This window comes from Monodon monoceros, unplaced genomic scaffold (genome assembly GCF_005190385.1).
Source record: "Monodon monoceros isolate NGI ecotype Baffin Bay Population unplaced genomic scaffold, NGI_Narwhal_1 Super_Scaffold_18, whole genome shotgun sequence".
Taxonomy (NCBI): domain Eukaryota; kingdom Metazoa; phylum Chordata; class Mammalia; order Artiodactyla; family Monodontidae; genus Monodon; species Monodon monoceros.
The window spans coordinates 5577151-5591535 of NW_021703774.1; the positions used below are offsets into that span (position 1 = coordinate 5577151).

Genomic DNA, 14385 nt, shown 5'->3' on the forward strand with positions numbered 1-14385 from the left:
TTCCTAAAATGCTCTGCCTTCTCTGCAGACTAAGGTCAGACTCACCTTTTTATGTAAACATCACTTTTTTATTGAATCCTGACTCTCCTGAGTAGGTTGGATTCCATTATTACAGGAAATCATAGCACTAGAGGGCTCTCCTTTGTTATTTGTATATATTTACATTAGTCATCATTTTCTATCTCTTCCACTGCACTCTAACTCCCATTGAGGAAGTAGTCTTGCAAGTTTTTCTATACCATTTTCTCCCCCAGGACCTAGTACTGAGACAAACACTTAGTAACACTCACTAAATAGGAGAACAAATAAATGTAAAAACTTTTCAAATGCTTATGATCTACAACACAGTGGAAATGAAATTACAAGCCCTTTATTGAAGCTTCAGGAGAGAAAAATCCTAAAAGTTTTCCAGAAAGCAAGGAGTAGTAAGTAAAAAATGCTTTCACTTATTAACAAGAATATAAGTATCACGTCTTTATTTACTGTCTTATCCATGTTATTTTGTTTTAAAAATATGAACATAATTTTAATAGCTTTCTGCTAGTGATACAGTTCCCCATTTTTTCCAGTAAGGGCTTAATCTCTGAATTTTGGAATCTCCTAAAGTGAGATTTTCAAGAACATCATCCTGATTTTACTTGATTCTTGCCTATACCATGTTATTTATTACCTTTAACCATGATGATTTTGTCTCCTTGTTTTCACCTAGTTTAATCTGTTTAATCATCTTTCTTATCCCACTGCCTTGTTTCTTTATCTGCCTACTTTCTTCACAGTTTATAGTAGAAAATACATTTTACATCGACACACAGTACCCATTCTTTTAATAAATAATTATGGATGAATATGAATACATGCTCAACATATAACCTGAGGAACATAGAAAAAAAACACTACATGATTATAAATTCCGTCTTTCCTACCATGAGCAAAAAATCCTACTTCCATCTGTGTGCAATATACTAGTAATGGCCTATAGGCTGATGAGCCTATGAGTAATTTACATAGACTATTGAGTAGATGCTTTTATTTTGTTTAGGTCATTATTCATGAAAAGAGAGGAAATGTAATAAACTGAAATTTAATGTAATTTTGTGAAAATAAATGTATTCTGTAGGACTGGTAAGGGACAATGTGGAATCTCTTTAATTGAAATATTTAATATAAGAAAGAACACTTACCATTTGGTTATGGTTAGTGTAGCGTATAGCCTTACATAATTTCTAACTCATACTCTGGTGATCCTTCTTTCACTAAGTGAGTGAAAGAGAAACAAAGTAGATTTTAAAATATATAAATTAAGATGTTAGCGTTTCTAAATGGAGGAGTATTTAGTGAAAGTGAGACTTAAGAAATAAATACTTTACAATAGCCTTTATTTTTTCCTAAGTTTAACTAGAAATTAAATGTGTGGTATAATATATATCATTGCTTTATATATTTAGTGTAAAATGGAGCCTAATCCTTTTTTAATTAATGTGATTATGATTTTTGCATGTGTTTGAATACCTTTGAAAAAATTATCCTAAGATTTAACACTATTTCAGTTAACAAAAAAGGAGAATTTATAAATTTTTTAATGAGATAAAATTTGGAGTCTTCTTTTTCATATAACATGCTCAGTTTGGCTATCCACATCTAAATAATTACAGTGCTTATGAAAAAATTTGTCCTATTCTCTTAGCTTCTTTGTGAGCAGGAAGAAAGAGAGGACTCTTCTATGTATATCCAGCACTCAGCACAGCTGCTGTGGACCTGTATTTATAAACTGTCCTTTGTCATATGTGCTCAAAGTTCAGTTTTGTAGGAAGTCGGTAAAGACCAAGGAATTATGAGCGAGGCATATTGATTTTTGTGGATCTATGGAAAGAATGGTAGGTCATTCCAAAATGCATATTTATGGGTTTTTAAGTAGTATTAAATAAATTGAGATTAAGGGTAGAGATGGAACACCTTTAAAATGTTGCATTTAAAAATTATATCTTTTGATCTCAATTAAAAAGACAAAAAACAAAACAAAGCAAAAAACTCCAGGGACTGAATGTTTCATTGTTAAACTTCTTCAAGGAACAGTAAATCCAGGGTGGTGTAATTCAGGACATGGACAAAGGTACAAAGTTACCCAAATCATTTAATGATTAAGCTAAACAGTTATTCTGAAATACTCAGAGCACAAATTATGGGCTGATGTTCTCATATTTTAGTTCATAAAATGCTCCTACTTCAAGATACTCTATCAAAAGTAAGAACTTTGGCAGATGTGTTTGGTTAATCCTATGAAAAATATTCTATTCTCAGAGATTCATGATCAACATTAACTCATTAAAGGGATCTGAAAAATCCTTTGCTAAATAAAATATACTTAACTCAGAGTTGCCAGATGTATTTGACTGTAGACCCCTATGTCTGGTCAGCAAACTGGCTTTTCAAGGAACATGGGTTGGGATATAAAACTGTAACCCAAGATCACTTTAAAAAGATAGATATAAAAATCCTATAGTAATAAATCGCCAAACTCAAATCAAAAGTGCATTTACATTAAGGACAAAAGCAAACAAAACAAAATACCAAACAAGCAAAAGGGTATATACTAAATATTATTACCTCATGGAGAGAAAGAGGTGGAATGATATTAATTCTTATTTATATCTCGTTATTTGTCTTGTAATAACAAGTGCATATTACTGATTTTTGGAATTTAAAATATTAGAACTGTAAAAAAATTACCATCAGGTAAGATTTACCCAAGGAGTGTAGGTATGGCTTCTTATAGGTATATATTAATAAACTACTTTATTACAATGAATTGGACATAATATTTTACAGGAATGATAAATTCAACATATCCCAAAATTAAATAATTTATATCCCTCTCCATCTGCAAAATTTTTCCTACTGTTTCTTTTCTTATGCCGATATTATCTGTTGCCTTTATTCCTTGATATCTATAGGTCATATTGAAAAACAACAAATATTGGTTGAAAACCAAGCAAAACATTGTATCGTTCATGAGCTGTGTTTGTTCATATGGTTCTAGGCATATAGTCAGTCTTTGTCCTTATTGATCGTGGAAGTATTGGATGATATGAAATCTCGAGGGCATTTCTCTGTTTCTGGTGCATGTTGGTGGTAATCAAGTTCTGAGTTGGTATTTAAAGACATATTTGACTAGTTGGCATTTCATCCTCCAATCTGCATAGTTTAAATGCATGTCCACTTGATTTAAAAAAAAAACAAAAAACTTTCCAAAGTGCTTGCTATAAAATTCCTCAATGGTTTTTATTCTGTGACAGTGATCTTTAAAATAGACATTGTCACAAGTGAGTATTCATATAAAACTAAATTGCATTAAGGCAGAAATGGCTATGTGAAAGATTTTTGAAATTCCAGTTTAAGCCCAGTATTGTGAATACTGACTACAATTATGAAAAAAACATAAATATGTGAATGGCAGGAATACTCTGCTCCTCAAAATGCATAGAATTTCAAAAACTAGGTATATTTAATCTTCATAAGATAGAAAATTCATAAGTTATATAAAATTAAATACATATTTAAATGATAGCCTTGAGTATGAGTTAATATGTTAAATAATACAAAAAGAGAAAATTGTACTGTTTTTTCAAAATATTATGATTTTAACATTTCAGTCTTAAAATATTACCATATAATGATATGCTTAGTAGTTACCTGTCAGTGAATTTTTAAAATAGATACATATATAATATACATATGTACAGTCTTTTATATAATCACAATAGAAATTCTTTCATTTAAGCAATCTCAGGGATAAGTAGTCCTTTTTTTAAAATAAGTATTCCTTTTTAGAACGAGTCACTAGCCTGATATTGGCATTTTGGCCCAGAAATAACACCTAACTTTTTTTTTTTTTTTCCCTTACTGCATTACCAAGAATTAGTTGTCCCTTTCTGTAAATGACGACAGTGAACCCTCCAAAGGTCAACTAATATCAGCATGACCATCTTTCTAAATAGTTAAAGATTATAGGTTTACCTTGCAAATTGCCTAACTCTTCCTTTTTTTTTTTTTTTTTTTGCGGTACGCGGGTCTCTCACTGTCGTGGCCTCTCCCGTTGCGGAGCACAGGCTCCGGACGCGCAGACTCAGCGGCCATGGCTTACGGGCCCAGTCGCTCTGCGGCATGTGGGATCTTCCCGGACCGGGGCACGAACTCGTGTCCCCTGCATCGGCAGGCGGACTCTCAACCACTGCGCCACCAGGGAAGCCCCTAACTCTTCTTTTTAGAGGCCTCCACGCTTGCCCATGTTTCCACTTCCCCTAGCAGCTAAGAGTTACAGGGCGGAGAAAAGATTGGACACGATTACAGATATTCATTAATCCATGGGTGGTTTTCTGCTGCTAACAACTCTGTTAGCTAATCCACAGCAAAGAGAACAGACAGGCTGTTTTCTCATTGCCAGTTTCTTCCTCCACAGTCCCTGACTCTCTTGCTAATAGTACATTTAGCTTTTTGTCAAGTGGAGAGGGCTTTTTAACACTTATGTGGAGATATTGGATCCTTATATTTGACTCATTTTTGTGTTTCTTTTTCTTTTATGCTGGGGCTGTCATATAAATAACAAAATTACTAATGAATTCATTGAAGGTTCTTAGGTGTCAGGCATTTCACTGAGCATTAGGCCACTTAATTCTCATAATAACCAAATGAAGAAGTTAACATGATTACGTTTACTTTTCAGTTGAGGAGCATGATGTTTAAAAAGCTTAAGTAGTTTCCCTAAGTTAATATTAATCAAGTTATGAATTAAATGTTTGATTATTAATTTATGGTGTTATTGCTAGTAGTACTTAGTGTTATAAAGTTGAGGTCAGAATCATTCACTTTAGATTTTAGAAACTGTTTTTGTGTAGACTAAGATGTCATGTATCTGCATCTCTAACATACAGCACAGTGCCTGGCACTAGTAAGCCATCAATAAGTGTATTTGTATGAATAAACATGACTTACCTTTATGATATTAGTTCACCCTTTTTCCATTTTAAACATTTGATTAAAATATTATAGCACTTACTGGTTTTATAGAAATCATTTTTAAATTTAAAATTGATAGGTATTTTTACAGTAGAGAAATTATAAGAAAAATATATTCATTTGCAACTTTCCATTTCAAAGTCACTCACTACAAATGAATCTGAGTAACTTGTATACATATTAAAGAAACAAAAAGGCAAATAGAACATGGTGTGATATTGGTCTATTTTTATATCTTAGATTGTAGTAAATTATTTAATTTCAAATGTTTAGGCAGGGGATACGTGATAATAAACAAAAATTTGGTTACGATTAGGTATCTGTTAAAATTAAGCATTTAAGTGAGCTTTTTTTCTTAAATATTATGGCCCAGTCACAAAACAACATTAAATTTGATTACTAGAAGATTTGAAGGTAACAGAGTGTTTACTAATATCCACCAGCTATGATTTACTTTTTAATTCTATATTATTAAATCCTACTGCTACTTTCATTTCAGGATATAACTTGAACAGTTTACCTTGGGCTTTGACTGACTGAACAGATGTATCTCTTTTATAAGAAGGCAAAATAGGATATTTTGATTATGAATGTGCTGTATTTGAGCACATTCTTGGATTTAGTTTATCAGAAAATCTGTGCCATCATTAAAATCACTTCTGGGTACAGAGACAAAATAATAATTAACTGAACTTCATCAATTATGATCAGGGAGAAGAGGCAGTTTTCATTTAATAATGGCTCGAAAGACATCTGTGAATGAAATAAGATAACAATCTATATTAAAATGGATTATAATCACTGAATAGCTTCAAATCCTTATGCAGCACATTGTAGCATTCACAGTGCTAGGAAAAATAGCTAACGTATAAATGAAATATTAATGTTTATGCATAGTAAAATAAAATGGTATTTCAATGCTAAAACTGTCTTAGCTTCAAGACTTATATAATAAAGTAACAGTAAACTATCTGTGTATCTATCTCTCCTGAAAGTGCACTTTTTACGTTCCTTCATAAAAGTAGCTGAATTATTGTTTAGAAAGATAATTTATATGAACAATATTAAAGTATTTTTATTTGAATGATTGACATAGAAGAGTAATATAAGTTTTCATATTTCTTTAAAACATTCCTAGTTGTGTCACCTATAACCAAAATGGTATGTAATAAGTTGGCAGATATTCTTAACATTCTCCACGTGTTGCATGTAGATGCTCTATGACTAGTATCAGAAAGTGATGCTGTGTCCATATAATGTGATCAGAGTAGTCTGGTCTCTGCCTTTTTATTAAGCTTCCCCATGTGTTAGTATTTACTTTTGTAAAATAAAAACATGCAACAAGTAATTTTCAAAATACTTTTAAAATCTAATTTTTATAATTCTAGAGGAGGTTTGAAAGACTTTTTTGTTTAAATAATGTGAAGATCCTATCTTAGAATTTGATGTTAGTGCAAATTCTGCAGAATTCCCTTCTAAAGTGTTTCTACCCTTCAAATAATGTGATTCTTTACGTAAATACAAGAGAACATAAGGGAAATAGTTTCAGAAGTTCATGTGAAAGTGAATCCCAACAACAAAGTCAAGATCATAAAGTTATTGTAGGCAAATCTCTCTCTAATGTTGGAGAGTAATTTGTTTCTTCCATAAAACATAAGCTGGATACTTTTGTTATTATGATAGCTATGTAACTAACCTGATTGACTGAACTTAGTATTAATGTATGCAAGATTCACTCACTAACATGAATGGGATTTTGGGTAAAACTTTTGATTAGTAAATCGTGAAATATAATCAGTTTAATTCAGTAATTCAAACTGTTTTTAAATATGTTAGTGACAGAAAGTTTAGAATGTTAACAAGACTAAATAAATACAAGTTTTATATTTGAATATTAAATTTGATTTTATAAAAAGACAAATTTTTAGTTATACAATTTGCTCACCTATTACCCAAGCAGAATGGGTTTCAATAAGTAAGTCAATGCATTTTAAATTTCCAAATTTTGTATTTATCATATTAAGTAGTGCTAACTAAACAAATGATGGGGTTACAAAAGCAAGTTACTAAGGAAAATAAAACCTAATTAAGGTGGTGGGAAAGTCATTTGCCTGTTTTGACAAAGAAGTATTTAGCCTTGCCTCTTAGTTGTATTAGATTCCACTATTAAGGCAGTGGTGAGATAAACATTTTTGTGTGCTCTTTCTTTAATGAAATGTATTTAGTTTATATCTATCTAAACAGGCTAAATAGCTAGGTGATTTAAATGTGGGCAACAGAGATCTGTGTATTTTACATTCAGACCCTCATTCATTCAGGAAATATTAATGCACATCATTATGTTCTTGGCAGTAATATAGGTGCTCAGGCAACATAGATGAAGACACCATGTGACTCTGTCCTAATAGACTCCATTCTTATAGAGGTTTATGGATAATGGGCATCAAACCCAGCAAATGACTAAAACTATTATATATTTTTTTAATTAAGCAGTATAAGAAAGGCTTGGGGTACATATGATGGTCAGGATAGAAGTAAAGACTTGAAGGATGTGAGGAGATAGCCATGACAATATCTCGGCAATAGGGTCCAGCCAGAGAGAGCAGTCCATGACAGGACTCTGAGTCCGGACCATGCCTGTCATGTTGGTCAGAAAGCAAGAATGCCAGTGTAGCTGGGGCAGAGCAAACCACAGGGAGGAAAGTAGAAAATTAGTCCAAAAGGCATAGGGAAGGGTCGGATAGAGGAGCACGCTGGAGACAAATGAAAGATGGTTAGCTTTTAGTCTAAGTGAAAGAGGGAGCCCTCTCAGGGCTTTAAGTAGAGGAATAGCATGGCTTGACTCATGTTGTCATAGGGCAGCTCTGGCTGACGGGTCGGCTATAAGCTGTTGGAAAAAGGGTAGGGATGTTTACTGCAGTGGAGGGAAAAAAAACTGATGGCAGGGATCATTGTGGTGGCAGTATAAATGGTGAGTAGTGATTGTGGAGCCTGGTTATAGTTTGAAGTTAGAAGCAGTGGAGTTTGCTAAAAGATTGGATATGGGTCGTTATAAAAAAAAAGAAAAAAAAAGTCCAGGATGATTCCAGGATTTTGGTTCAAGACAGCTCTCTTTGCCACCATCCAATGATGAAGAGTTTGAGAGGAAGTTTAGGATTCCATTTGGACATGTTAACTTTGAGATGTCTATTGGAAATAAAGGGAAGGCATTGAGAGGAGCTGGTTGATGCTTGACTGCAGTGAGGCTGAGGGACTAGAGGACAGTGAATTCGGGGTGATCTCGGAAGATGAGGTCAGAGAAGAGCCAGGTGTTTGGGATTTTATTCTGAATGTGGCATTGAGAGTTAGAAACAGAGAGGGAACAAGATTTGACCTGTAATTTAAAAGGATTATTGTGTTCTCGGGCTAGATATTTAAGTATCCTCTGCATCATTTTCTCTTGGGGAGAAGGAACAAAAGTCATTTATTTATTACAAAAATATTTATTGACTTAGAAGGTCATATGTTGACATCAATGTTTTAAAAACTGTAGGGACATTGTTACTCATGAACCTAAGCAGTGGCCCATTTAATGAGCCCCTAAGAGAAACCGGCAGATGAGCCTATTCAAAATCAGAGGAAAACTCTAAAAGTAATTCAGTGTATTCATCTTTATTAGTCTTTTTTTAAAAAGTTGATTTTGCTTTTGTATAATTATACCAAATATGCAACAACTGTTTCATTTTCTTATCATTTTAGGGGTCTTCATTTTCATATCAATTTAGAGAGCATTAAGGTATACCAAGTCCTTTAAGTGTAAGTGTAATATTAACAAATAAGTGAAAGGCTCACATGACTTTCCCAGGTCAAGTAAATGGAATGTTGCATAAGGATTATAAAAAAATGATTATAAGTATAGATTTAACTACAACCATATCAAGGAAATTAAATACCTTGCAATATGGTTTATTCAGCAAAATTTATTAAGATTTACATAGGTTGTGATAGGTATTATCATGTATACAGTTTGGTAGATTGAAAAGCATAGCCATAATATTTTGTGACTCCTCTCATGAAGACATGGAGTCTGTTTCCACACTCCTCCAATCTGGGATGATCTTGTGACTTTCTTTGGCAAATAGAATGGGCAGATCAAAGCTAGGTCTTTAGAGGGCTTGCAGCTGCCATGCCAAAAAGGAAGCTGGTTGAGTTGATTGGAGGCTGAGAGGTCTCACGGAGAGAAACTAGGCGCCACAGCCAACAATGAAACCTGACCATAGACCCCAGTGGTGGGACCATCCTGAGCCTTCCATTCAGCCAGACTTCTAGCTGAACACAGCTGCCGGTGTGAGCCCAAGAAAACCAGAGGAGCTTCCCACCGAACCATGTGAGATGATAAATTGTTACTTTTTTAAACCACTAAGTTTGGGGGAGTTTGTTATGCAGTAATAAAAAACTGAAACATGCATGAACTATTTTTTGGAGTTTGTATATATTATTTGAGCAGGGTTTAATTAAGTGTTCTTTTTGTTCATTCAGCAGTTAGCTACTGGATAGCTGCTATGCACTTTGTTCTAAGTGTTGTAGGAAAATTATAAAGTATAAATACTGTCATCGAGGTTGATAATAGTTGAGTAGGGTTGATAAATATTTAACACTAAATATATATATATATACATATTTGTAAAAGTGTAGCTATCTAAGACATGAACTCATATATACTTTAGAAATTCATCAGAAACACTGTAGCTTGGGATACAAAGAAGTCTTCATGAGGGAGGTCATATCTGAGCTAGGGTTTCAAAAAATGGGAATTCTTGTAGGTATTGGAAAAAGAGGATTTTTCAACTGAAAGAAACAGATTGGGCAAAAAGTATACATTGGGCCATGGGTTATATATATTATGATAAGCAAACAGTCCAAATAACATGTAAAGGGGAGATAAGTGAGACAAACGTTGAAGAAAAAACAGGTTAGATCCAGGTTTTGGATTCTAGTTAATTCTCTTTTCTTACAAAGCTTTGCAAAGATTTATCAAATGATTATTAATTATTTCTGCTACTTTTTCACCTTATTTTACACCTTATTTCTCTTTACTAGAGGCACCTTATTTTATTTCATTTTCACTTATTTTATTTATTTATTTTTGGCTGGGTTGGCTCTTCGTTGCTGCGTGTGGGCTTTCTCTCATTGCGGTGAGCAGGGCCACTCTTTGTTGCCGTGGGTGGGCTTCTCATTGCGGTGGCTTCTTTTGTTGCGGAGCACGGGCTCTAGGCGCGTGGGCTTCAGTAGTTGTGGCACGTAGGCTCAGTAGTTGTGGCTCACGGGCTTAATTGCTCTGTGGCATGTGGGATCTTCCCAGACCAGGGCGGATTCTTAACGACTGTGCCACCAGGGAAGCCCCTGGATTCTAGTTAATTCTATATGCACCATGTATCTATTGCTGAATAACAAGCCACTGCCAAACCCAAAACTTCGTAGTTTCTCACAGTTGTGTGATGGGTGACTGGGCCAGTTTTTCTGCTGTTCTCACCTGTGATTACTCTTTCGGCTTCAGTCACGTGACGGCCTCACAGGTGCTGCTGAGTCCAAGATGGCGTCTCTCTGCTGTGCAGCTGTTTGTGCTGGCTGGCAGCTGGGACATGCTGTTTTTTCTCCGCATGGCCCCTCATCCTCCAGTTGACTATATGGGGCTGCTGCACAGCACCATGAGTGAGAACAAGAACTTCAGTGTCTTCAGAACTTCCAAGACTTGGAAGTCTTGGTCTTAGACTTCCAAGAAAGTGAGAACAAGAACTTCAGTGTCCCCTAAGGTCTAGGCTTATGCAACTCACACTGCATCACTTCCACAATACTCTATTGGTCAAAACAAGTCAATAGGCCAGCTTAAATTCAAGGTCAAGGAGAGACACACTGTACACCTTAGTGGGAAGTACAGCAATATCATGTTGCAAAGGAGAATGAACATAAGAATTGATTTATTGGCAGCTATTATAATAATATGTCACACCACAAATTAGAAAGTGTTCTTGGGCTTCCCTGGTGGCGCAGCGGTTGAGAGTCCGCCTGCCGATGCAGGGGACACGGGTTCGTGCCCCGGTCCAGGAAGATCCCACATGCTGCGGAGCGGCTGGGCCCGTGAGCCATGGCCGCTGAGCCTGCGCGTCCGGAGCCTGTGCTCCGCAATGGGAGAGGCCACAGCAGTGAGAGGCCCACGTACCGAAACAAACAAACAAACAAAAAGTGTTCTTCAACAGTGAGAATCCAGTTGCTTTTTTGAACCTGAGATTGATATATCCAAGCTGTGTTTAAAGAATATGAATATGGCCTTTATGAATGGGTTGCATTAAAAGAAGGACAAACTGAAGACCAGGAAGCAGAGCAGGAGATTTTTTCTGGTAGTTCTGGTCACTGTAACACATGTCTGAATTAGGAAATGTACATTTTATCTATAAACAGAGATTTGCTTTTAATGTGTAGTGATGCAAAATATAGTAAGCCCTTCAGTAACATTTGAATTCTTAAAAATATATAAATTATATTTTTCCTCATTCTATTTCCTACTGAAGTATAAAAGTGATGCAAAGTTGTTTACCTTCTCAAATATAAATTATTTTAAATAAAGTAAAAAACATATTCCACAGAAAGGTCTATTGTTATCAAACAGCTGTTCTCTTTGGTTGTATGAAGGCTCCATCTGAATAGTCTTAGAATTAGCTTGGCTGGTATATTGCATATAGGCAGCTGAGAAAATAAACTGACATGAGTCAACTATTATGACCTGGCAGCTTACACAAAATTTCTGAACATAGAACAAGTGAAATTTTGCTGAAATGTTCTGGATACCTGGAGTTAAGAAAACAGAAAAAGAACAGAACAGTTCCTGCCTCAGAAGCAAAATGGTGACACGTACCCTACTGTTTCTCTTCTGTCCCTTGGTTTATCTACCTTTGTGCCTACCCATCTTCCTAACTATCCAGTGGCTTATATACTCTGCCTTAAAAAGGTTTAAGATAATTGAATATTTATGATGTGTAACTTAGACAAATACATAGATATCTTAAAAGGCTGGAAAAGGAATTTCTGTAGTTTAAACATTGAATAGCACATCTTCTTGGTCATCATAATCAAGCTGTGTCTGCTTGTTCTGTATAGAAGTTACAAGGAGTATCCAGAAGCACACAGGGATTTTTTTTGACAGCTTTATAAAAGTGTAATTTACATACCATAAAATTCATTCATGTTAAGTGTAAAAGTCAATCATTTTTAATATGTTTACAAAGCTCTGCAATCATCACCACAGTCCAGTTTTAGAACATTTTCATCACCCCATTCCTACCATCAGTCCCAAGCAACCATTAATATGCTTTCTGTGTCTTTTCTGGACTTTTCATATAAACAGAATCATACAATATGTAGTCTTTTACATCGGGCTTCTTTCACTCTTTTTTTGGCTTGTTCATATTTTAACATGCGTCAGTACTAGATTCCTTTTTATTGCTGATTTTTTATGTTGCAAATCTCATTTCCCTCCAACATTGCACATATATGCATGTTTCATAGCCTTACTTTTTTTTTTTTTTAGCTAGTAGCAGTGCTATTTCTAATGCTATTTTAGGAATTCTACTTTGGGAACATCTTATAACAATTTCTATGCTGTTCCCTTACTTTCATAACATCAATAGCTTTGTACAGATAATCGATCTACTTAGAGACTCATTTTTAGGGGCACCTTGCAATGGTTAACTCCTCAAGCCTTTCCTGTATACAGTTGTCCCTCTGTATCCACAAGTTCCACATTTGTCGATCCAACCAATCATAGATTGAAAATATTTGGGAAAAAATATCCAGAAAGTTCCAAAGAACAAAACTTGAACTTGCTGCATACAAGCAACTATTTACATAGACTTTGCAACTTATTTATAGCTATTTTTATAGCGTTTACATTGTATTAGGTACTATAAGTAATCTAGAGATGATTTAAAGTATACAGAAGGTTGTATAGGTTATATGTTATATGTATAGGTTATATGCAAATATCAATACTATGCCATTTTATATAAGGGACTTGAGCATCTGTGGATTTTGGTATCTGTGGGGATCCTGGAACGAGACCCCAGGGGATACTGAAGGATGACTGTGTATGGAACACACACACACACGGAATATATACACATATATCTATACCACATGTATATACTGAAAAATGTCTCTCTGTTAAAAAAAAAAAAGACTTTAAAAAAAAAAAAGACTACTGACTATTGCTATTTTCTTTTGAATTTTATTTTTTTACTTTTTTTATACAGCAGGTTCTTATTAGTTATCTATTTTAAACATGTTCGTGTACATATGTCAATCCCAATCTCCCAATTCATCCCACCACCACCCCCTGACAATTGCTATTTTGATGGGGAAGAGATCTAGTGAATTCTGGTGTCTGTGTTTCCTTGACACGCATTCAAAATGTTTGTGTAAGTCACCCATGAAATTCAGTCTATTTATTTTACATGTTATTCAAATATACTTTGTGATACTTTGGCTACAATTTTTGACTACTAATGAAAATAAGACTATATCTGTTTGATGTAGGTAAAAAAGCTTAAAAATTATATTTCCTCAACCAAAATACTGTTCCATATAAGATCCTAACTACTAAGTGGCTTTATGAAATGCACTTTGGTTTTCAAGAGAGTCATGATGAGAAGCAGTGTGCCTAATTTGAAAGTTTTAATTGAAATACACATGTGTTTCTTTAGCATTTGTGGAATCCAACATCTGGAACGAATAGGAAAGAAGCTGAATCTCTTTGACTCCCTTTATTTCTGCATTGTGACGTTTTCTACTGTGGGCTTTGGGGATGTCACTCCAGAAACATGGTCGTCCAAGCTTTTCGTTGTTGCCATGATCTGTGTTGCTCTCGTGGTTCTCCCCATACAGGTAAACACAACCATGTTAAATTTTATAGGAACCTGCAAAGTCTTATGAAATCAAATCTTCCACATTTAATAAAAATTGCAGGGTGGCTTGTTAATCTAACAATAATATATTAACACCTGCTATTGTTCCATCCAGTCAATTAATTACAATTGTATCAGAAATGCCTTTTTGCATTGTATTAGAAACACTGAGTTTTTTTTCCCTCCAGTCACAATTGATAGCTCACATTTCATTTCAATTCTTCAAGGTGCTTTCTTTCAAATGTAGAGTATTTATGTTAATTTTAGAATTGTAGGATAGTATATTTTTAAATTATAGAATGATAGCTCAAGGAAATATACTTGTGAAGGGTTGATTTCTCTTGAGTCTTGAAAATACATGTAAAAGCCATATGTTGTAATGAATAAAAATTGTTTCCATATGATGGTCAACTAAAACAAAATCTGAAGATGATAC

At 34.4% G+C, this 14385-nt stretch overlaps 1 protein-coding gene across 1 annotated transcript in view; it reads left to right on the forward strand.

Moving 5' to 3' along the window:
• Positions 1-14385, forward strand: part of KCNT2 (potassium sodium-activated channel subfamily T member 2) — a 288035-nt gene that overhangs the window by 96191 nt on the left and 177459 nt on the right. Inside the window, exon 10 of the mRNA XM_029229997.1 lies at positions 13749-13929. Coding sequence (XP_029085830.1) covers positions 13749-13929 — 181 coding nt within the window. The remainder of the gene's footprint in view (positions 1-13748; positions 13930-14385) is intronic.